A 25,877-nucleotide genomic window follows, 5' to 3' on the forward strand; every position below is an offset into this window, starting at 1 on the left:
CATCAGGGTAGGTGGGATACTATAACAACATTGGACATATTGTTATACTATTCCACCCACCTTAATGAGGATCCTTTCGGCGTGGCGATCCCGTAGCCCTTGGAGTCCAGGTTCCCTCCGACCTTCATGGTGTCACAGGGCTTGCGCTGCTCGATGTACTCATTCATGGTGGACTCCAGCAGGTAGGCGTACTTCCCCTTGGACTTGCGCACCCGGAGCACGCCCTCCGCGGTGGTTTTCACAAACACCGAGGGCTCTGCGCCCTTCATGTACGTCCACATTTTATCGAACAGCGCGATTTTGGATCGCTGCGCCGAGAGAGGGGGAGAGGGAGGGAGAAAAATGTAAATGGAACCATCATGATGAACCATCACGCCAGCAAAGATGTTGTGATTAACTGTGACAATATCATTTGGTTGGCATGACATGAAATGACCTGCAGTGAATTTAGGTATGACCATTCCACAGGTAAATGTACTTAATGGATATTGGGACAGGGCGTTGGAATTTTTTAAATCGCAATACACAAAGTCTTTTGCTCTCAATGAGAGTTATAATCTGCCACCCAAATTGAAATTTTAATGCGAAGCAAACTTGGCATCATTGACAAGGTAAGGGAACATCTCTTCCCTGACTGCTGCAGAACTTGTGATTACATTACAGACAAAGCAGAACAGTTACACTAAACTATCTAACCTCCACTGGTGTGAAATGCAGTTGCATTTTTACATGATTTCTTTGCCCAGCTAGGAGACATAAGGAGCAGGGAGCGGAAATACAGTGCAGGTAATGGTGAAAGGACAGCTGATAAAACTCGCTGTATCCGAATGAGGCGCACAGAGCTTGGTTTCTCAACCCTGAAGGACCTGGAGGTACAGACAGACCTAGTTTTCTTCTCAACTGGACTTTTCATAAGTTAGTCCTTTGTGACAGAAGTAAGTAGTCGGTACTGTGCTTATACTGTACTGACAAAGATACAAATAGAGTTATTTCTTCAAACTACTTCTGTACACTTGCGTTCCATAAACACATCAGCAATACAAAGCAGAATCAAGCTTAATGAAATAATTATGTTCAGAATACAGAGTGTACCTCCAGGACCAGGGCTGAAAATCATTGGAAATGCACAGTAACTTTCACTGAACATTAGAGATATATGAAAAAATGTTGATCTATGTAAAAGATCGTAAAATATGTGATACAATCATATGTACAGAAAATTAAATGTACACGCAGGTCACACGTCCAGGTCATCAGGAAATGAACCACAAGAATATAAGCATAGAAGACGTCTCCTACCCTGAAAAATTCTTTAGTTGAGCCAGAGTCCAGAGTCCCGTAAGCAATTTCAGTTTGCTTAGCCAAGTCCTCTGCACTTTCAATGGGGGACACCATCCTCTCAACAGTCAGGAAGGCAGCTAAGTTAGCCGTGTAGGACGATATTATGATCAGGGTAAAAAACCACCAGACCCCGCCCACAATGCGGCCAGAGAGGGATCTATTAACAAGCGTAAAATGGATTCATAGAGATGAAATGAAAGCCACAGAGTTAGATGGTGCAGTCATTTTGGATCATATTCATCAAGTATCAATATTCAGTAAGAAAAAAGAACCATGAAAAGGACATTATTTCCATACGTTTTAGAAATGCAAAACCTAAAATCTAAAACTACAGAAGTACCACACAACATACATTAACAGTCATCCAGAAATTACCTTCCACAATCACATCATGTAAACATAAATTTAATTAAATCCACTTCCCTAAATAAATCTATAATTAAGACCAAAGACAAATGTATAGTAAGAAACATGATGAGTGTTTTGAGCTGTGCCACGAAACAACATAAAATGATGAAAGCTTAGATAAACTAACAGAGCTGAAGCAGGTAGCAACAGGAACTCAAACATGCTCCACAGAACATAACATGACGGTAAGCATGGTAGACTAACACTGTCACAGATACAACATAAAAATGGGAGGAGCATCATTATGCAACATCCAGTAACAGCAGACAGATCTAATTGGCCCCTGTCTATAGAACGAAGTTAAATAATTTCTATGAGATCACAATTTAGCAAACAGTACACCCAGCCATTGATGGAAAGCTGGAATGATTCCAGACTGTTATCACATCATTTCGGTATCTGTTTGATGACTTCTTCCCTTCCTCTACAGGGTAGGAGAATGTCAGGTTATACTACATCTTACAGCCGGTAAGATCTGAAAAAGGTGCAGCTGATACAAACACATGAAAGAATTCATTTACTGGCCTAACAAATTTGTCTCCAAATTAATTGTTTATATATTGTAGTAAGCAGACTAATTAACTAAAAAACTAATTAACTAAAAAAAGCCCATTACACTGTACACTGCAATGTTATGTTCTAAATCTAGGAAAAGAATTTCACTGCATATTAAATGATAAATTAATTAAATAAATTAAATGATAAATTATGTTTTTTAATCTAATTTATTAGAAATATTTAAATAATTTATTAGTGAACATTTATTAGTAATTATTCCATTCTAAAAGTACTCAAGGTTTGAATTTTGTAAATTCAAAATACATTGCAAAGCAATGTACTACTTAATAAAAATGGTAAGAATTATTAATCGTCCATTTTTAGATTTGGTAAAGTAGATATCTTTATGACTTTAATGATTTTTTTTCTGGTATGTCACACAAACAAACTGAAGTGAATAATACTGCAATAATAATACCATACAGGCAGGTACTGTATCAGATGCCAGCACTAACCACCCTCATTTTGCTTACTTGTTTCAAACCAACCTCAGCCATGCTTTCGGTCACAAGGTTACTCCCCTTAGCCAGAGGAAAGGAGGAGATTTGGAGGAAGAGCAAACATTAGGAGAGGGAGAGAGAGTACAGCATATCCCTTGCAGCACTGGGATTGTTCTGGAAGTGGTCGCTGTAAGTAAACTGCAGCAACACCTACATCACCCCATGGACTGGGGGTATGCAGCAAAAACACGGTACCCCTCCAAGAGGACAGGAAAAGAGAGAAACCTCATGCATTTTGCAGTCCTGGCGTGGCGCGAACGTGGTCACAGAAGGAATACTCGACTGAAGTAAACGCAACTCCAGTCGCATATTTCTTGTCCTGCACTTGCTCCTTGTTGTGAGAGGGAGACACCACTCTCAGGTAACAAGGAGGGATATCAATGCTAAAATAAATAACTGAAGTTTCTAAAATTAAACATAAAATGTAACTGGAACTACAGGAGGTGACCACATCCGCGCCGCGGCATCGGGCTGGACCGAAAATGCACAAAGTTGGAGCGTACGAAGGACCAACCTTGGCGAAATATCGCATCCTTGCTGCATAAAGGCACCGAGGGAAAACCAGAGACTATTAAATATCCCAAACTCATTTGTCGACTCATTAGTTTGTATCTGTCCGTCTTCATACTCCTCGGTGTGCCACTCATAGGGGCTGAAGCGACTGACTAGGAAGAGAACCACACTGACCCCGATGTAGGCAAACACGATGCACATCCAGATCTCATACGCCAGGGGATCCAGGAAGGAGAACACCCCCGGTTTAGATTTCTGGGGCTTTTTTATCATGATGGAAATCCCCAGACTCATGAACGGTTTCGAGAAGTCAATCACTTCTTCTCGGACCAGGGTAATAGTTAACGGAGCAACTGCAATATCAGCTTTCTGAAACGAAATGAGAAAAGCAAAGAAAAAGGGAATATTTCTATTTGCTGCCTTACTTGAATGGTCTGCATAGTGAAAATATATCACGAGCACTTTCAGAAGAAAGAAATGCAATCTTTGAGGATGGTGAGTCAACAGATTTCAACTGTACGCTGGAGGCAGTAAGTTTTTAGCTCTTCTTTTTTAACAGAGTAGAAGTAGGTGCTTCCTGTAACTTCCTGTAACTTAATTCACTTAAAAATACATGGTTTCCTGACTTGTGCTTAGTACACCATAAATTGTAAAATGTTTTCAGTTTAAGACAGACATAGTTCAGCTCTTCTTCTTACCCCATACACTAACTCTCCAACCATTCCATTCCAGATTTTTGTCTCTGCATCTCTGGCTCCATACTTCCCATCACCAACTATTTTCAGCTGGTATTTGAAGCCACAGTGCTTGGCAATTTCTGCAGCCAAGTCCACACAGTAGCCCTCATATCTGTCATTGTCTACAAAGAGGTCAGCGTTTTTCTTTAGCATCACATATGGGGCTTCCTGAAAAAAGGGAAATTAACAAATACTTAAGTTCAACTGTTCTATGTACATTATTTCATCAGAAAATTTGAGATTATAAAACACATTGCATTATCATTCAGAGAGAGCTACCATGTTCAGAGAGAATTAACCAGATCAGTATCGAAACTTATTAAGCATTACCAATATTGTGGTTACGATCACAGTCTTATTCTCCATCCCCATTGATTCATTTGGAAAAACATCTGGTTTTGTAACCGCCATTTTGTCTACTTCATTCCAATATCCAATCTAGAAAAGAAAATGGGCAAAAGCAATCGCACAGCAATTCAATAATATGTGAAAAACACTTTCCTACTGTTTTCCTTGCAAGTTAAACACAGTGTCTCTAATTGTAGATGAGGACGGTTACACCTGAGTGGATATTAATTTACCAGACTATGAAACAGTTGCTTTTCTGACTTGTTTACTCTCCACTTTGCTTGAGCCTGTCACAGAGTCAAACCATGCATTTTCCTCAGAAACAGATCCAAGAACATGTACAAAATAGGAAGCAAGGACTTGAGATGAGCCCAGTCAGACCTACGGGAATAGTGTCAGTACCTTGACTGGTCCGCTGTTTTTAAGTTCCATGATATTAACGGAGTAGTTGACCCTTCTGCCGTGCTGGTCGAACTGGATGTTGCCCGTTAGGCCTTCCACCCGGACCTGGAAAAGAAAGAAAACAGCGAGATGTAACATCACAGCATGTGGCGGGAGAAATCCGGGGGCAGGTTTTCACAGCTGCCCAGAGTTCCCTGATTCACTCTAATCTCAGGCTCTGAAAATCGGCGGGCGGTCAGACCTCCTCGCCCGCTGGCCGCCGGTGGCGTTGCTATGGCGACATGTCACCTGTTTCAGCGCTCGCTCGATCTCCACGCCCTGTGCCCACGGTACCGCCGGGTTGGCCAGACAGTCGCCGTTGTTGCCCCTCCGGGTGATGTCGATCCTCTGCTTGTGCAGGTAGCGGAACGCCTCCGTCATCACCTGCACGGCGTCATACGTCAGCGCCGACGTGTACTGCAGAAAGGACGGGGAGAGGATGGTCATCGCTTGGCCACGAGCGCCTTCGTCGACTCCGAACGCTCCCCGCTGACGCTCTAATGAGACCAGCACTAATCATATCAGCGGCATCTCACCCTAATTTTACTGTCAGCGCCGGGGTACTCCTTTTCCTCCAGGGCCTCCCACCGCTGGTCGAATTTGGCCACCAGCGGGTCGTCGAAATCCACGATCTGAAATCCAGACACATTCGCTCCTCCGTACTGGATCTTTGACAAATCCCCATCCACAAAGCCCTGAGAAAGACAGGAACTCTCAGACGGAGCTGTGCACTGCTTGTGGTTACTGTACTGTGTATTGCATCCGAGCATGCCTGAACCTTTTTGCATTATAGTGACATACCTATGACACATAATTACATGTTAGTAACTTATTGAGTCTGTCACGAAGATTGTCACAAAGTGCTGTTTCAAGCTTTTCGAAACATAATGCATCACACATTTTAAAAACCAAAGTAAATTTGAAACAAATATGAAAATCTGGTCCATATTAATATAGGAAACTAGCAGTATATGCAGAGGAATAGAGAATGCATACATTACTAGGACACTTCATAAGAAATAATGATATTACCCAGTTGAAAGGAATATAGGACACATTCATGAATTGAGAAGGCAGCTGAGGAGAAAAAAGCACTGAAAACGCACCAGATTTGCAATGATGTAGTGATATCCTTTCACATGCCTGCCGATTGTGATGACCTGAGAAAGGAAGAGACAGGTAATCCTCCATCAGACTCAAACAGTCATGTACTGTTCACTTGCCTGCCGACACAACAGCTGTAGACATCTGCCAAGATATGCGAAACTGTTCTGCTTCAGGAAACCTCTCCAGTACAGCAACAAGGTGATGCATTTTCACATTTAAAATAGCACTCCAGGGAGAAACGGCAAGACGTATTAACAGCCACTATAACTATGGTAATTAATATGTTACCACTGCAGAAGCTGTGTAACACTAAGCATAATGAAACCAGTTAAAATGTGACTAACACATTTATTAAGGTAAAACAGGATTCCTGTCCTCAGTATGATGTCATCGCTGCTGTCACCCAACAGATAAGAACAAAATGATAACAAGTATGTCATATTTTCTGTCTACTCTCTATCCAGTATCTCTTCACATGGTAACAGACATGGTGTTTGCCTTGGCATGCAGGCTCATTAAAGCACAGTTTTCATAATGCCGAGTCGGCAGGGTCCCTTCAGCATTAAGATTTGAATTATAATGGTACCGATGAATCATTGACGACACAGTCGGAGTGTCATAAGGGAAAATAATTCTATTTGTTTTCGATGAGACAGTTCCAGATGCACTGGTATTGATTTCAGCCCCGGCTAAAGCGTATTTCTCCAAGCAGTAAATACAAATCAGTCACATTTCCCAAGTGGCCCTGTCTCTGTAAACATATGAATTATTTCATAGGGAATGCTATGTTTGAAAGCCTGGTTTTGTGTGACAGTGTTTCTGTCTGTAAGTGTGATGATGCGACACTAAATATAGTTAATGTGTGCATATGTATTATGATTTTTTGTTCTGTAAGTGAGAAATGAAGATAACCATAATACCTCCACCGTCGAGTCCTGTGTTGTTTAGTCACAATAAATAGTTTTTTATAATTGGGAATATGAACAATTTATTTTGTTCAAAGCATGTATGAAAATAAACATTCATGTGGATATGTTTACAGAGCTGTGCCTTGAAATTACATACATGTACATGTGAACCACAACATTCGAGCTTAAAGCTACATACTAGTTATTTGCTGAAACTCACAATAAACCTGCCATACAAAAGACAGAAAGACATCGTTATAAATTACCAGAAAACAACACCATACAAAAATACCAAAAATAAAAAGTAATTAAATGATTAAAAGCTGCATTTCATTCCCAAAGCAGCCAAGCAATTCGCAGCTGAAAAAGATGTTATCCTAAGAAAGCTGAGAAGCCATCACGTTCCCAGTGGATGTACACTCATTTACCTGTATGATGCTGTTATGATTCTTTCTGGTACTGCTTTAGCTGTCTCCATCAACATCCATAAAATCAGTGACAGGACAGAGCAGCTTTACTTGCACTCGAACATTACTAGCCTTACCTCAAGACTTCAACATGCAGCACTGTGTCTGGTCGTAAGACCCATTTGAGAGAAAGATTCTGCTCCTGGTGAATCAATAAACGTGCACCCACTGCAAATATGAATGTCGCTCTCCTCAAACTCTTTCAAGTGTCATCGTGGCTGTCTGAGAACCCCCTCCACCTTTGTCTTCCTAATTTGGTCATATAACAGTTCTGATAAAAACAGGAGGAAGCGGGCATTGCCGGAAGGGCGAATCTCAAAGCGGAGAGGCACAAATGACTCACCTGCTCCATGATGTCTTTCACCTTGTCCTGCTCGCAGTCTAAAATAACCCTCCTTTCTTTCTTGTTCTCGAGGTCTTGGAAAAGGGAGCGATAAGCCTCATCTTTCTTTTCATCTTTGAGGTTGCCCACGTTGATTGCTGTCACTTGCCACTTCCTCTCAGCGGCAGTGTCCAACACTACCTGAAGAGTGGACAGACCTGGACACAGAGATATCGGAGTTATTCCCATGATGCATCTGTGCCTCTGCTGTGTTATTTACCTCAGGTTTTTAAATGCTGAACAACAGCTACAACAAAAATGTGTATGTAATTTCATCTTTAACCAGAAAACACTGCATCAAGTGTGATGGTGCATTTCCTCCCTAGATGTTACATTTCAACTGTATTTACTGTATTTACTGTGCCAGTTCACAAGATGTGCCCACTCTACAGTATTTCCTATTTGGGGGTTAACAGTCGGGCCACAACCACACACAGTGTTGCTCCATGGAACAACACCGCAGACTGGCCAACCAAAACGCACCATATCCGATCCACAAGAACTGTAATAACTCAATGTCAGCGTAACACAACGTCAGCTCCGGCTCTGGCTGAATCCGGAAGGAGGTCGCATTGAAATGAAGTCACTATCTGAACGTCGGTGAGTTACGGAGGTGGTGAACCGGTTACTCAGGATAATGGCGCGGTCAGTTAGATGGATGCGTTTCCGTTCGGAGAGGAGACAGTGAATTACGTGGATAATCAATTCTGTGTGACAGGACAATAGGCTTCTGAAGGCATAGTCGCGTCTGTGCAAGCTGAAAGTGAAGGCATGAGGCCTCACTGCACCACATTCCAGGGCTTTCAGTGACAAGCTGAGCTCCTGAAGGGATGGTTACTCTTTCTAAATCAATAGCCACCCACCATCCTTTTAATGGGTGGCAGTGTAGCATAGTGTTAAGGAACAGGACTCGTAACCAAAAGGTTCCTGGTTCAGTTCTCTGCTGGGGTACTGCTGTTGTAACCGTGGACAAGGTACTTAACCCAGAATTTCCTCAGTAAATATCCAGCTGTATAAATGGATAATACGTAAAAGCTATAACCTATGTAAGTCACTCTGGATAAGAGTGTCTGCTAAAATGCCAGTAATGTAATTCTAACTACCTTTTTGAGCGACCTCTTTAGGAAGGCTCATGTGGAATGTGCAGTGAGACACTGCGAATGTGAGCAAAAGAGTTAGTCTATAACCTGTTACATATTTGTGAAGAGAAACACAAAAGGAAAATGACCGTCCACACATTCTTTCTAATGCCAAATGTGTTACATGCTGCATGTACAACGGCCGGAATGTTTTGCTGCGTTTTCCAGCAGTGTCTATTTTCATGCCATTCTGTGACAGTCTACATCCCCTGTGACAAGCCGTGTTTCACGGACATGAGTAGAACGGGCGGGTCCTCAGGAGAGGTAGCCTACATAGAATGACTGATTGATTGGTACGTGTCACTGCCATGCCTCTGTGTCTGATTTTTAAAGGTTGACCTACCTCAGACCAACTGTACCGAAGATGCAGAGTCAGGCTGTTGCGTTTTCTCTATGGGCTAATTAGTGAGCATGAATTCAGTTAAGGGCCTAATTCAAGCTTTCTGCCCCTCCCCAATTAAAAAAAAAAAATAAAATAGGACAACATTATACTAAATAATTTAGGAAATACTGGGTGCTTTGGAACAGTGCTTGCTTAGTTTGTGTGAGATAATGTGTCCCAGATTGCTTAGTGCAACATGGTTTCAGTTTGATGTCAATAATTTTAATGGCAGACCTATATTTGTGAGTATTTCTGCTCACTTACAAAGAATAAGTCGAACGTGTGGGTAACCTGGTGCTACTGTACAACGAAAGTGATTTTGTGGAGATAATACACCACCAATAGATTGAACCTATTTCCTATTTCTTGCTTTCTGTAAACTACTTCGATTAATTTGGACAATATAATCTCTGTATCTGACTAAAGACTAAAGAATACAAACTAAACATTCTATTTTTATTTAGCTTAACAGACACCCTCAACTTGGAAGGACCACTGACTAACCTTCTCTGTGTGTGCTGTTCTACGGCAAGCCAACCTGTTGATCTCAGCTTTACTTTTTTGGGTATTATCTATAGCTTAAGTGCTGCTGACCCCAGAGCATCTTTAGAGGTGAGCATTCCTGGTACACCCACCTACATCATGTGTGTATTTCTGTGAATAACTGTGACCCAGTGCTCACAAAATGTTCCCCTGCTTATGATAGATGATGAAATCCTGATGCTTCTGCATTTGTTACTGCTGCTGTGGAGAGAGTACAACGAAACACCTAAGCAGTTAATGTTGACTACAGCACACTGTTTGTGGATCCAGTGTAAGCCGCAGGAGGTAAATACTTTCTGCGTTTGCATGAACTGGTGGTGAAATCTGAGGATCGTAAATGCGTGCAAACCCGCTCGAAATGCATGTGTGTCACCAGTCTCGGATACAACACAACTGACCTGTGTGGATGAGCGGTGACACACCTTCTCTTGCCTTACATAATCCTGCTGCTGGTGTGTGTATCTGGAGGCAATGAGGTGAAGTGCCTTGGTATAAGATAGTACAGCATTTTCCCAGATAGTATTTAAACCCTACACCCAAGGGTCCAGAATCTATTGCTTCAACCTGTGGGATGCCACGCACTGTCCTAAAATAACTTGCACAGTGGTAATCCCCAAGCGGTGGGGTCATATGTCTTATTAATTCCACTATTACGTCCAGTATGGCTTTGTTAGACTATTAAATACAGTATGCGCTGTATGATAGTCCATTCCCGATGTTCATTGGAGGAGATACAGAACCCACAGTGTGTCAAGCAAGCTCCAAAACTTTAAAGCAGCTGCTTTAATGAATAACTTGTTGAATCAACAAAAACCAGGCTGCAATAAAACGAAAACGAATAAGGGAGGATGAATAGCCACTTAAGTCCAAAAAATATATATACGTGTCAACTCTAGCTCGTTCTCCAGTGATTCTCTGTGCTACGGCGGGGGGGGGGCGGCTGGGCTGCATATCAGCACTGGACTAGGGAAACATGGTGTGCTTTCTGGATCCAGCATTACAAATAAAGCTCGGCAAAACGGCTGCGTGGGCGAGGGACAGCGAGACCCTGTCAGAGCGGTTATCTCCGCGAGGGAAGGAGAGGGGGAGAGAGAGAGAGAGAGAGAGAGGAAGAGGACGCAGAACCATCTGTAGCAATCTGCAGCTCGCAGACAGATTTAGGGCCTCAGCAGGAATGGGTGGGCTGAAGTCGCAGCCATTTTCACGGCTCCGCTCCAGCGCCGATTCGAGAATTACAACTGCACAGCGCCGAATGCTTTTTTAACACCTTTGCTTCCTCTGACGGATTTGATCTTTTGCTTTGCTAACATTCATGTTACGTTTTTTTAAAGGTTGCACTGTCAGTTAATTTAGTGGTACATCCAAAGTGTTTGCCTGTTCCAACTGAAATCATAATTTCTGTCCTTGCTGGTATAATAGCATTGACTTTATTTAAAAAAAGGTATGATCATCTTCTGCTGCCCGTTCATTATGTTAAAACCCAATGACCGAAGCAAACAGAACTATCATCGAAGCAAGATGCTTTGGAGGAAAACCTTCTCTTGACAAGGCGAGGTTTAAAAGAAGACTTTGATCCATCTTTCAATGGCTATATGCAAACGTGGTACGACAGCTGTAAGAAGATTATTGTTCCTGCCCCGCAGGATGTCATAAACTGCTGATTAGGAATTCAAAATTAGTGGCTAAATCAAAACTTAAAATCAGCTTGCATTTTACATTTGTCACAAAGTTGAGGATGACTGCAACTGAATCTTTAACAATTATCATTTAAAATACCAAAATGTACATGTGTCATTCGTGTCTCATAAAATATCAAAATGTACATGTCTCATTTGTTTGGGTTATTTCTGGTATTTCTTCAATCAAAGGGAGCCACTCAGTGTATCTGAATACTGGAACCTCTTACATCACAGCGTCACTATCATTGTATCAGGGCATTGACTTTCTGTTTGAGACACATAGAAGTGTGTTCCCTACTGCCTAAAGACACAATTTGGAGGAGCTGTCTGGATTTCTCTGGTCATCTCCCATCCAGGTGGCAGTTAAGCCCAGTCCCACACCATTTCGATCATTTTGATAGGAGATGGCAATGGCGTTCATGGCTGCTACTGTGAAGGCATCCACTGCGTTTCCAAATATCTGAACAGATGTTCCTGACTACTCAAATGATTTTTACCCAATGGTATAACAGTGACATTCTGCGGCATGCTGTGAGTTATGTAATGATACTTGCCTCAAACCTTTGATATTATTACATTCTCACATTTCTATTTTTCATATAATAGATGTAGAAAACATTGGAATCAAGCATCTGATTACACAGCTATTTATCACTTGATTCATTGATCAATTGATTGCCAATGTGTAACTTACATAATCCCGTCATACTGCTCCTTTGTTTTCAGGATGAGGGCTGAATTCTACTCCTAGTTTAGCTGTACATCAGCTTTGTGTGTCATAGGCCTATTCCTATTTGCAGTTCTTAATTAGCATTTTTAAATAGCCATAGTTATAAATGGATATTGGTCTCTTGTCCTGCTGCCAGGAGATGATAAAACTCTGCCGTGACCATTCCGTGACCTTGTGATGACATCGCTATAAAAAGTCCCTGTGTAATCACAGTAGGCTTCAAAGATGTTTTTCGTGGATCACGATGAAAGGCTGATGACCTTTTTCATAATTGTGCAAACAGTTGTTTCATAACCTAACCTCACCATTTACAAACGCAATTACAACGGAAGGAAAGGGCTTCTACATGTTTGGTCTGGGGAGACGGGATGACACTGTCTGAGGAAGTCGCTTCCCGGAGGCTTGATTTCTGCATGACTCTATATGGGACCCCATGGATGACTCTATATGGGACCCCATGACTAACCTCATTCTTAGCAGTCAGTAGTCAGTGAATGTCTCAGTCAAAAATGTTTACAGTCTTGGGTTTACAGTCTACCCACAATGCATAGCAAACAAAGACAGTACACAATTGTCAAGTAAGGTGTTAATAAATTGGAATATACTAATTCTGTGAGTTTCTAAAGTGAGAAACAGGCAATAGTGAGGAATTATTTTTGAAAATGTCATATTAAAAGAATTACATGCATATAATAACAAAAGCCTCTGGAAGATAATAATAATATAATAACCTGTCATTAAGTGCTAAGAACCATGGTTTCAAAGGACTAAAAACAATAGCACGGTAAGGCTACCACAAAGTTAGGAGGATCTGCAAAAACTATTGGAATGTGTTGGCATTATCAGGGTTTGCTAGACACCCGTGCCCCGCGGCGTACAGGTGTACAGGCCTGCAGTCACGGGCACCTGTCCCCTCACCCTTCTGCGGGGCTGTCCCCCTCTGCATGACCTGACCATATGCTCCATGATCTGCTCTGCTCCATGTTCCGCTGAGCGCCAGTGGGGCGCCAACGAGGAGGCCAAGGCCTGGGGCTGCTGCACTCTTAACTTTTGCTCTATGGCCTTAATGTCAAATCCGGACCCACTTGGAGATCCCCGTAGATGCAAGGGACACATGCTTGAGATGCCCCGCAAACGGGGAAATCCGTGAACACTGTACTGTACCGATTTAGACCGATTTGTTCCTGACACCAGAAACAGACACATTTAATGCAAGGTAATAATGCAATCCTCAAGTGATTAATATGTGTATATATGCATATAAATGTAAAAGTGCTCTTTTCCTGGGCTCTGATGCATGAGAACAGGGAGTGAAGCCGGGGACAGGGAGTGAAGCCAGGGACCAGGAGTGCTGCCTACAATGACTATTGAAAACTGCAAATAGCAAATCTGCAAACAGTGAGGATTGCCCGTACGCACATCTGTCGCTATAGGCTTAAGATTGTGTTACATTTTCCCATATTGGCTATATACGCTGGCTTGCATATGCTTGCTCAGATTTTTTTTTTCTCACCCCAGAGGAAAATTCACTGTTCCTCACTGGATTGCTCATGCCTTGCACATTAATAACCCCTGGGTATATTCTGAATCAAATTCTTGTTTTACTCTGTACAGACAGAACACGAACTCAGCACGAATGCTTCAACCTCACTCTTTTTTCCCCACCCGGGCACGACACGACATGACCAGCAGCATACACTTAAAGTGTACAAGCTTTAACAGCCAAAACAATGGGACCATAACCCTGCCTCCCCCCAGTGAATAGAAAATGAAATCGTGTTCCATACTTGTGAGTGCTTTCTAATCAAATTCAACAGCTCACACAAAGGGGCAGTCAGTGAAGCAGCGCTTGTATAGTTCCACTAAATGTAATGAAATTACACTGCTGTCGCCGTGTGAATTCAGCTTATCAACTCCCCTTTTTCTACCTTTTAAGCCCCTTGGTCCTTCCAGCCCTGACTGCTAATTTCAAATGGCCTTTCTCCTATCTCTGTTGTGCCAAACAAATATCCATAAAGTTTCTTTGTTGAACAAAATCTTTTATGACACTCAAAAAAAGATTTATGATGTTCAAATTTATTAACACGTTTATTAGAAGACTACTTACAACCCTTTCCCTTAATAAAATGATATTAATGTACCTGTCTGTGTGTGTGTTGTTACATTGCACAGTATTCCTATATTTAATTTAATCAATTAATATATGAACTGAAAACCTACAACCTGCATTCAATGGCTCCTTTGGCACACATTGAAAATGAACATACAGTACGTTCACTGCTGCTAAATCACAAAAAATTCCCCTAGAAAATCACCCAAAGACAGTGACCACAGACTGTCACTGCAGCACCCACACTGGGAAGGTGAATTCAGATGGGTTTTAGATGTTCAAGCTGTGGTTAATAACCCTTGCCTCTCTAATCAGTATACTGAAAAGAACAGAGGGAGCACAGGCCACATGCATACATAAGTATTGAGCTAAAATAAAACCCGTTCTATCAACCACTTGAGCTCCACAGCAAGGCACTTGCTGATAACAGTAATTAGCTTCTTGTAAAGTTTCATGGATAACATCGTGGATTAAAACTTGAGCATTTCTTCACCAAAATAAAAGTGTTCTCCTCTCAGGCTTGGTATAATGAAAAAAGACTGCACGCTGCTTTTGGGGGAAATTTAATTCTAAGTATTAATCAAGTTTATTTTTGTTTCCATTTCCCTGTTTTCCCTCTTCATTGTCTTAACCCTTCTTTTATCCCAAAAACACACAGGAGACCTCAGCCATGGATGAAAATACTATCATACTTATAATAACAATCACACCATGTATTAGATTGTATTTTTCTCATCAATTAGAGTAATATTAACAAATAACTGTTGCATGTTTGGGTTCATCACAAGGCATCCCCAGTGGGTTGTGAGATTGAATTAAGTCCTTAACTGAATCCACACTCACTAATTAGCCCATAGAGAAAATGTAACAGTCTTACTCTGTCAACTGAAAACATCAAGATATCATTCCTGTTATACCTATTGTACTACCACCTTTTTGGTTAATCAATAATCCAGTGACTGGAAATAAATTTCCTTTTAAATCATACATAAAATAATAATGTGATGACCTTTTCCCATACAAGCCACATACTGACTGGTGGTCAGTCAAAACAGAGGCGTTCATTACCGTATGTACAGTATCACATGAAGAAACCATGAGTCAGACAATGCTTGGAGATATTCAGGCACCACTTACATGAAGTCACGCTGAAACTGAAATATTCACAGCAAAGGCCTGCTCTCTATCAAAAGTAAATATGCACTTCGAGATGAAAAATGGGGGAGCAATCAATTCACTCACCTCTGTCGCTGTCATAGAGATAGGCAAACTTGTCCCACTTGTAGTACTCAATCAGGCTAAGAAGGGGTCCTTTGATATCCGGTCTCATTTGTAAAATGAACTGATTGGCTCCATCCACGGGAAAGCTCGGCGTTATAAAAGAGACATGAAGAGTCCCGCAGAACGACGTAATTGTATTGACGGATTTCTTATCATAAAATCCAAAAATAGCATACACTCCTCTTGAAAACTGGGAACAGACTGAAAAAAGAGAAAACATATGTATATTAGTAACTGTAATTGTGATGTAGCAGACAAAGTCAGTTTTCTGAACAAAGCAATGTAGCCCAGTAAGCCATGTTATTAAAAACAAGAATAAAGGATAAAATATTCAATGATAAAGGATTCATTTGCAAGATATAATTATCAATAGCAAGACATATATGGTAGATGAAAAGAAAAAAATGGTAGAACTGTGTATATAGCATATTCTGAAAAAGTTATCATTCAGTATATTCATGAAGTATATATATATATATCCCAAAAACAGTCTGTGGAACTTCACAAAGGTAATATGAAGACTCTACATATACACAGAGATAGTATGTGCACTGCTGTAACTGAACAGTTATCAAATATTAGTGTAAATATGTAAAACTCTGTTACTCTCCAACCCTTTGTCAGTTGCATACTGTTGAAAAAGTGAATTGCAGCACAGTTGTCTGTTTTAATAATGAATCAATAGCGTTCTCAAGCAAAAATAAAAAACCTCATATGCGCCTCCTATGTCCATTTTAAGTGTGAACGTTCAGTGAATGAATACAGATTTCAGACTGCAATTGTGTACACAATTGTGTATTGTTAGCTGAGGTGCATAGACACAATCAGATTCTAAATTACTAAGAGAGTGGCACAACATTTACTAATGCAATTACATGGTACAATGTGCTAATTCTATTCAGTTAGTCCATTTTTGCTTTTGTTTGGCGGCTGTTTGCCTGAACTGTGTCAGTGGATCCACTTAAATGAACCGATTATTAAATAATTAGGAAGCCATAAGTATTTAATGTACTTTTAATTTGAAGCTTATTTGCAGTTGTTCAGTTAACGTTGGTTATTGCCCTCATGTTCCTGATAAGAGCATGAGGTGCAGCTATCAGATCATGCACATTTTTACTGGACTGAATTGAGTACAACACTAAATACCCTTTATAACTCTAACAGTACAGTGGTTCAACAGCAGAAATATTCTGCAGTTGTATTTCTGCTATTCAATCACTGTACTGTTAGAGTTATAAAGGGTATTTATTTCCTGAAATCAATGAAAATATGCCCAGTTTTAATACTGCCAAATCCTGCAAAGAACAACAGTATAATGTATAATATAAAAAATGTGTATTTCCCAATCCATGGTGATAAGGTTAACTTATAATGCCTAGTGCGAATTCCAAAATAAAAATCCTCTCATATTCCTGCATGAATTTCTAATATCTTTCAATTTACAGAAGCTTCTGTAACTTGGTTGGTTGACAGAAATAAGAAAATGAAACTAACAAAAGCATGAATCTTCCGAGTTTCACTGTATCACCAATTATCAGGAAATTACCTTGCAAGGGGGAGAATGCAAGAGGATTTTAGCACAACATGGTGAAAGTGACTGAGAAGACATACAAATACAAGGCCAATGAGCAGTTCTTTATATGTACTCATAAAAAACTTGTTTCCCTCATAAAAAGCTCCAGTATGGTTGAAAGGAAGGATAGTTCTACACGAACAAGAATCAAAACACAAGGTAAGTTAACATCAGTGTCCAGACCTAAGTCCAATATCTGTTGGTTCAAACTCACAAAAGCCATTCATAGGGAAGAACCAAGGAATCTGAAGCTGTCAGAAGTGGTCAAAAATCCCTCTTGAGTAGTCCCTGCACCTCATTAAATTTTGCATGACGCACCTATTTGAGCCAAAGTACAGACGTGCAATGGAGAAAATACTGATTGCAGTTGTCTGAATTACTTTGATCCCAGTGGTTTCTGTAAAACATTCAAGCAAATGTTAAATACATGCTGTTGACGCACCTTTGACAGTATTAAGACTGGCCACATTTTTTATTAAATAAATAAAGAAACTGCACTTGTATTTCTTCTTTTTGATGAATAGCATGTTAGCTCTCATCCTCGGTGGGACAAAGGTCACCACAACAGGGTGCTGCGTGTAATCAATATTAATGACATGTAGGTGTAATCAAAGTTTATTGACTGATGAGTGCATGTAGTATCCTGTACAGTAATTAAACAAATGTCTTATTTCCTCTGGGACCATACAGCAGGGGCCAGAATATTTACTTATTGAAGTTGGACTTTTACCTACATGCATTAACTTTTTGGATGTCTGTAGCCATGGCGCTCGTCTGAATAATTTCATATTGCTATCGGCTGGAATATTTTTCATTTTTCCCGCATTTTATGCACAATTATTGGTTGTTTTTACAGTTGCTTTCTATTGTTTTGAGAATCAGTGTGTTTATTCAAATCATACAGATTACATAAAGATTACACAAGACCAAGTACCTTAAAAATTCATCTCTGACATGCATGCACACACATTTAGACATATATCTATTACATCAGATGATTAAAACACAAATATCACAGCAAAACATGCCTTGTAATATTATTTACGGGCTGCTACACATACAGTTTTAATTCAAGCCAGGTGGTTACAGTACGGTTTAAGCTTGCATGTGTGCCCCTTCATTTTGTTTGCTCACTGATGCCCACAGTCCTATGAATCGGACGATTAACGGTTCATCAGGAGCACAACTGCAGAGACGGAGCAATTGCCTGCTTTAAAGGGTCCGGTCCTGTCCGTCAGCGTTGTGCCACCTCTAATCCTTTCTGGCTGATGACTGCGCTGATTGATGTGACCAAAGAACAACCTGAGGACACCCTGACTCATCCTGATCATCAATCCAATTATCGGGCGGGGAGATTTTAATCTTATGCCCGAGAATCTCCGGGATGTGCCAGGCTTGATTGATTGTGCTTTTGGCATCGCAACGTTACAAAGACAAATGACCATATCGCCGAGATAAAGTCATCGTAGATCACCCCCGCGTGAGACGGGCGACAAACACTAGAGAACTTTACCCAAGCGGCCGTCGCATTAAAATTTCTTTCGACGCCTCTGTCTGTCCCAGCATTTGATCTTGCGTGTTTGCAGTTTTTTTCGACGTAAGCAAACAGCCAATCACTGACTTGTTTGAGCCAGAAAGATCCGCCCAGGGAAACAATGACTGGTTTAAGCCAGTGTGTCACTGGAAAACTGGTTTAAGCCAGTGTGTCACAAACAACACATGATAACTAAAGTTTCACCCTCTAGTCACCAATGGAAATGCTCTGTCCCTCCATTGCCACTGGTTGATTAATCTTGATTCATGAGCCCCGCTAGGGCATGTTCTATCATGCCCCTGACACGTTGTGTAAGACGAGCAAAAACAAGCTGATATCACCATGTATGGGAGCTGAGGGAACGCTCCCCTGTGTAACCCAAAAAAGTACTTTCTAAATGCTGCCAGGTTTTGACAGTGACATCTACAATGACATCCCTTGTCTTGTCTTTTTTTCTCTCTCTCTAAGCATTTACAGACTGCTAGCAAATGGATATCCAAGTATTTACTATACACCCTGCAAGTCTTCATAAGATGATGATATGATAATAAAAGCTTTTTTTCTGGATAACATACTCATATTCTGGGATATCTATACAATAAAATGACAAGGAAAAAAAAATAGAACTTTCATGTAGAACCAGAGTCGTGAATGTTGTAGTATTTTTCTCAGTTTTGTTACCAGATTATTTCAATTATAACCTAAATGTTTCTTGTCCATAGTCCATTGATGTGTTCTTTTTTCACCTGGGTGTTGTTTGAATGCTTGATGGATTTGAAGCTGCCAGGATTATGTACAGTTACTGATTCTACCACTGTTCATTGGTTAAGTGGCCCTTAAGTGCAGAGTAGTATTTAAAAGTAGTCTGTACCTGAAGTATCTTTTGGTTAACTGGCATTTACTGGTGAATTGTTGTCATTTTGTATGACAGGTACAGAGTTCTATATCAGTACATCCTGATTTAAAAATAGTTTTTTGAGAAAATCTCTTATTTGTTTTTGGGTTTGGAGATCATCACACAGAGACCTTTGAAGTTTTTTTGCAGCGCATAGATTTTCTCCTAAACCCCTTCATGTAAATGTGACAGCCGAAAACCTAAATTTTAGTAATACCCAGAACATGTCTAAACAATCAAAATAAAATTCTCAGTTCTTCCCATAAGTTTAAATGCTGCTGAAACTGTACTTGGCCATGCATTTAGAAATCAATAACAAGAGGGATTGAGGAATACATAAAATATAACCTACTCAAGAGTATAGTGATTTTGTTGTATGGAGTGACCATGTATTATGTGACAGTACTTTCAGTATTACCATTTAATTTGACACATTTTGACCACTTCTCATTTTTATATAAACAATAAACACCCAAACCAATTACTGAGGTAAAAGGCATTATTTGGTAATTTTGTGCATATGGTTTGTACGCATTCTTGAAACCAATTCAAAACATGATAAGATGGTTTTTCACTACACTGTAAAGCTGTAACTTCCACTGGTGATCTACTGGTGTCCTGCTGAGATCTTTATTAGTCCATTAATCTGATTGGATGGGAGCTTGAATCACCTGTTGCTCCAGTTGCCAATCAGCTGCCTCTTTAGAAAGACATCTCTGAAACCCCATAGGACAGTAGATCTCCAGGACCAGGAGTGGGGAACACAATTGGAGCAAGTATGTCTAGTTATGTTTAATTTAAAAACAAACAACAGAGAGCGGCCTGAAAGTTGAATTAGAAAAAGCGTGCAGTTTCTGGGAATCCATTAGAGCACTTTCACACATGATGGATTTCTAATGAAACCGAGCCAAATACCTTTGGAAACAACCTGTAAAAGCAGCGTGTCTACCTCAATTGCTTTGTGTGGTTTGAGAGGCAATTTATAGTTTGCTTGAACACCAGCTGCTGTTGACTGGGAGAAAAATCCTTCAATCAAAACTCAAATATCTATGTTTTTCTCCCTGCAAGTGTCCATATGCTGTTCTTTCATCTTACTTCTTTGTAAGTATAACAAAAAAATGAATCCATATCTGGAACTGGCACACATATTTGAATATATTTTGTAGGTTTTGAATGTTGCAGCATTATATGTGGCTTATGATTTTAAACGTTAAGCTTGCCATCACCCGCGTGAAGCAGAATGATGTAACAGAAAGTGCATATAAATTAGACAGTAAACCCACCCTCAAAGTGCCTGAGCTCCTGTAGCTGTGTCATAGCCAGTTTTGCACATCTATTTGGTTGGGTGTACCAAAAACCTTTACAAATATGCCTATTAGGATGTGTTGTTTTGGTGAGTACTTGACAGGTGCAATGAAACATTTTCTGAGGGTTTCAATTTCATAAATTCTGACCTTTCCCCAAAAAACAAAACAAAAAGTACATTCAGTCTCTGACTGGATATAAGGTAATGAAGATAATGATAACTGCATGGCAAAGGAATGACCTCGGCAGTGTTTAAGAGCACTTTGAGAAGCAGTCTTGTGATTGATTGTCTGGGAAGCCGAGCCTACAGGTCAGTGAGTACATTATGTGTAGTGTTACAGTGTGTTATGTTTGGTTTCCCACAGAAAAGCCCAGTTACCTGCTGCCCCTGCTTACTATTGTTCCAGAATCAGAAAAAAATAACATTGAGCCCCCAAGCCAGTCTGGTTTGTTGTGAAGGTTGCAGAGATCACCCAGTTACAGTAGGTTGCTTAAGGGAAAATACCACCCTGAACAGTCTTTAACACCACACCGTTTAAAGTCCTGTAGGACCTGCATGGCCTGTAATGGAGGGTTTTACTGTGTGCACATTGTTGGCAGAAAGCTCTCTGACCATCTGACTGAACTGTAAGAGGACCACAGAAATGAGGAAAATTGTTTCAGATTAAATTTGTCCAATACTACAGCTATATAAAAGTAATCTGTGGAGGTCTAATGGACTACCTGCGTGAATCATTCATTTAAACGCTATGCTACTCTCGCGCTCTGTACACCCAAGGGCATTCTGACTCCTCAGGGATATTTCTTCCAGTGGTGAAATTCTCTCATTATAATGACACGGCTGCCATGGGTATTAATGCTGTCAAAAAGGGAGAATAACATGTATGTCCTACTGAAGGCTTACATGTATGATTAGTACATATTAGGTACATAGACATAGGTCTAGATTTCATCCACAGCCTGCAGCCACCCCATACCTCTCAATCAGGACCCTCAATTTGCACTAATCTTAGAACATATTTAACAAACCATCTTAAGGAAAAATGCATGTGTAATTAACATTAAACTATATTTAATGTACTAGGCCATAGCATTGTTTAACAGAACCCAAACAAAAAAGCACAATGTTACAGTTATAATATATTAAAAAGCATTGCTTAGAGTTCAGAATTTATTTCAGATAACAGTTATATTTTGTTTCAAAGGCTTGCGTTGGTTATTATATAAAATAAAATCCACAATGTGTGTATTTACAACCTGACAAACAGTCTAGGTTGACTGAACTGACCCATTTGCCTCTAATCAGGGTCACTGAAGTACCCTTGAGAACACCGAAGCTTGCTCTTCTAAAAATACAATGCCTGCTGAAGAACATCATGTCTGTAAATAGAGAAGGGAGAGGAGAGAAAATTATTGCTATTAAGAAAATACTTATTTTACCATCAATATCAACCATCTGTCCTTTTGTAGAAATGGATAAACGAGAGAGCAATGAGTGCCCTCACCGTGGGAAATAATCATCTTTAATGATGCAAGGAAAGAGGGAATAATGTTCCACAAATCCACACAGACTATGCAAATAATGCCACTGGGTAATTAATGTTACCGCCCGTAATGATGAAATGCTAACCAGAAGTGAACGTTTTAGCATTTAACCACTGGCTGCACAGAGACATTTTAGCTTCACACACAAATGAAATGCTAATTGTCTGCGCAGTTTAAGGTTTCGTCGAAACATTAGCAACTGATGACGGCTGAAGCCTCACTGGAAATATGAGAGCATTATGTAGGCATTTTCGGTTTTGATAGAAGCCCTTTATTCTAGAACCACAGCAAGACCAACCATATAATGATTTATTCTGGAACCACCCACCACAGAAGGCGGAACAATCTATTTAGACATATCATTGTTACAAATGAACGATTAGAGTAATTGTTAAGTTGAATGTGAAATTATAGATCTTGAACACCCCCAAACCTTCCACCTGCCCCTCATGACACACATATACACACACACACACACACACACACACACATGCACACATATTATTTCTAGGGGAAGTGGTGACAGTCCCAATGAGAAACATTACACCGAGCTGGTAAGCCAATTAGAAGGGGCCGCATGACTAATGCAGTCGCCTGTGCTGCGTGCGGCCATGTCGCAGCCCTACGGGCTCCTGTTTCACATGTTGAGTGTGAGGAATAGCAGGTCCCTGCAGAGGGCCTTGTGAGTCACAGCGCCGCTCCTCTGAAACTAAACTGAAAATGACATTTCAGAAGTGCTCACACCTTTCACAGAGGAGCGTCTATGGTGTTATAATACATTGTTTGTTTTTTTTGTTTATTTGTCTGTCAGCATCGTTGGCCTCCCACCATTCAAAAGATAAGCTGATCATCGTCATCGTTCTGGACTCTTTTCCAGTCTGCTCTCTCCCTCCCCCTTTTTGCATGTATGTCCATTTTATGTGCTTAATGATCATCCATTGAACATCCACCACACAGGCAGTAGTATAGTGCTCTGGAGGAGCTGGACTTGCAGCCAGAGGGATACATGTTTAAATCACCTGGTGAGGTGGGAGGGGGACAAGGTACATAGCTTCATTTAAAATCCCAAAGCATAAAATCCCTTACACTTTCCACACAGGTACATTGCTGTGGATAAATGCATTCTGCTTTACAAATGAACTAATAACTGAAAGTATAACCGCTTGCCAGCTCACCACAGCATCTAAAACAACATCATCTGTTAATTTATACTCTGTGGTCACTTGGCAACACTGAATTTCTGTCACTGGTTGTTGATCTACTTCTGATTTAGTGCAGTCCCAGAACTGGGCTCCCTGGCACTGGCCCTGGCTGCCTCCGGTACAGCACACTGCACAAGCTCCTGCATCTTCCTGTGATTCAGCAGGTCGCGGGACAGCTTGCCTTCAGTTATGTCCTTTACGAGTGAGTAAAGTTCTTAAGCAGAGGGCATGCATACGCCACAAAGGACTACGGCACCCCTTCTCACACAGCTAGTACCTTCACCAAACACTCTGTTTTAACCTTGTGGCATAAGTTGGGTGATAGGGAAAAAAAATCCCAAGGAGGTATATTTAGCTGTCCTAATTAGGTGTCCTGATTTCCTCAATCTCGGCGGAAAAGCAGCCCTGCCGTGTATTAACTGGAGGGTTCCTGCGACAGCGACGGTCTGCCATGAGACGGGGTTTCGCATTTAAAAGGAAATAAAGTCTTGTCTGATTTTCCGCGGCTGACAGCAGCGCAGATGCGGAGGTGCATAATTTAGCGTCCCTCCCGCTGCAGTGTGTGTGGACAGTCCCCCCCCCCCCCCCCGCCGAGGGTGCGAACTCCACAGAGGCTGACATCCTCCGTGTTTCGGGTGGGCGTCTGTCGCGGCCAAATACGCGGCTCAGCATTTCACTTTTCACTCACTCGGCTCCGCGTCGCATCCGGCGCTATAACAGATGTACTGTTTTAATGTGATTCACTGCCTCCTGTACATTTTTGTCACTCTGTAATTGCGTGCCATATTTAAACCTGAATAATTGCACTGTTTTGCCATGAGTTGGAATACCTCTACGTGATATCTAAAATGATGGATGGAAATTACACTAATATCCACTGACACATGTACTCACATGCCCAAACACGCACACACACACAGCGAAAGAGAGACAAAGAGACATACGCGTACATAATTTGTGAGAAATATGGCTGTTGAACGTTCTGATTATACAGACCACTATGCTGTGTTACAATAAGCCTAGGAGGCTGGTTTTGCTGCAGTGGTGAGTCTGTCTGCTCCTGAAAAGCACACTCCCTGAGGTGGGCTGTGGAAATTCACAACTTATCATGCTGATTGCCACTTTGATTTCAATTTCTCCAAGCCAAATGTTTGCAGGCCCTCCGTGGTTCTAATTGATTTTCTTCTGTTTATTTTCTCAGAGAATTTGGCAAACAAATGCCAAGGAGGAGCATTTCAAACACGGGTGGGCCCACACATTACCGTCCCTCCATCACGATGTTCTCTGTGACAGCGGACGTTCTGATTATATTTTTTTGTTAGATTGCTTCTTGCATCTAAGATGACATTTCAAGTTGAGCTAAGTGAATCTGGCAAATACGCACCATCTAAATAGTCCCTCAACCCCTACAAGATGGATATGATGTCGCTGGGACACAACCAGTCTGCTGATCACTGAGAAGACACCGGTAACATTTCAATTGAGTCCACTGTTAAAAAAAGGAAAGTCTGCGGAACACTGATATAACCATTTATTTCAGGTTTGTGCGTGTATCATTTTCTTAAATGCCGTGATTTTTTAAAATCAGAATTTCACAGAATGCATGACAAAGAAGCACTGCAAAATCCTATCAAGTGTCACACATCACATATATTGCACACAATGGCGTATCTGAACATGCTGTAAGATAAGAGCGTCTGCTAAATGAATGTAATATAATGTAATGTAATGTAATGTAAAGTTGGAAATGGAGCCCTGCCACTGTGAATGGGTGCTCATGGAGCAACGTGCTGATACCCCCGAGAGAAGGAACGACAGCAGCAAAACAGCGCTCACTGACTGCGCTCACCCTTTGCTCTTTACACCACCGATGCTCAGTTCTCTTTTTTTATCCCTCTCCGACAGCTGAACCCTCATTATGTCCACATCGGTAATCAAGAGCACCACAGGGTGCGTGCGCGAGATTCGTTTTGATGCTCGGCCAAATCGGACGGACCGATACATCTCAATCACGCTGCCCCTGCTGCCGCCGCGGTCCGGGGGCCGCTTCGTCCCCGGGCGCAGGTCCCCCCCGGAGGAGCGAGGCATTGTGGGAAGCCCTCACCTTGTCGCCTCTCTTCCTGCAGCTGCAGTGGTGGAAACACAGAGGGCCCTCAGTCTCTGTCTCTGTCGGCACTGCCGCGTGCTCGTCACGAAGAGGTGGTGACAGCGGCGGAGAAAAAAGGCCTCCAAAAAAAGGCCCCTCAGAA

At 41.2% G+C, this 25,877-nt stretch overlaps 1 protein-coding gene across 5 annotated transcripts in view; it reads right to left on the minus strand.

The window, feature by feature from the left end:
- Positions 1 to 25,877, minus strand: part of gria2b (glutamate receptor, ionotropic, AMPA 2b) — a 40,720-nt gene that overhangs the window by 6,512 nt on the left and 8,331 nt on the right. For all 5 annotated transcript variants that reach the window (XM_036551614.1, XM_036551612.1, XM_036551617.1 and 2 more), the window contains exons 3-13: positions 15,536 to 15,775; positions 7,672 to 7,868; positions 5,953 to 6,006; positions 5,383 to 5,541; positions 5,096 to 5,263; positions 4,808 to 4,912; positions 4,388 to 4,495; positions 4,019 to 4,225; positions 3,322 to 3,689; positions 1,300 to 1,498; positions 61 to 308 (exon numbers count right to left, since the gene is read on the minus strand). In XM_036551614.1, coding sequence (XP_036407507.1) covers positions 61 to 308; positions 1,300 to 1,498; positions 3,322 to 3,689; positions 4,019 to 4,225; positions 4,388 to 4,495; positions 4,808 to 4,912; positions 5,096 to 5,263; positions 5,383 to 5,541; positions 5,953 to 6,006; positions 7,672 to 7,868; positions 15,536 to 15,775 — 2,053 coding nt within the window. The remainder of the gene's footprint in view (positions 1 to 60; positions 309 to 1,299; positions 1,499 to 3,321; positions 3,690 to 4,018; positions 4,226 to 4,387; positions 4,496 to 4,807; positions 4,913 to 5,095; positions 5,264 to 5,382; positions 5,542 to 5,952; positions 6,007 to 7,671; positions 7,869 to 15,535; positions 15,776 to 25,877) is intronic.

The sequence above is a fragment of the Megalops cyprinoides genome, chromosome 18 (assembly GCF_013368585.1).
Source record: "Megalops cyprinoides isolate fMegCyp1 chromosome 18, fMegCyp1.pri, whole genome shotgun sequence".
NCBI lineage: Eukaryota > Metazoa > Chordata > Actinopteri > Elopiformes > Megalopidae > Megalops > Megalops cyprinoides.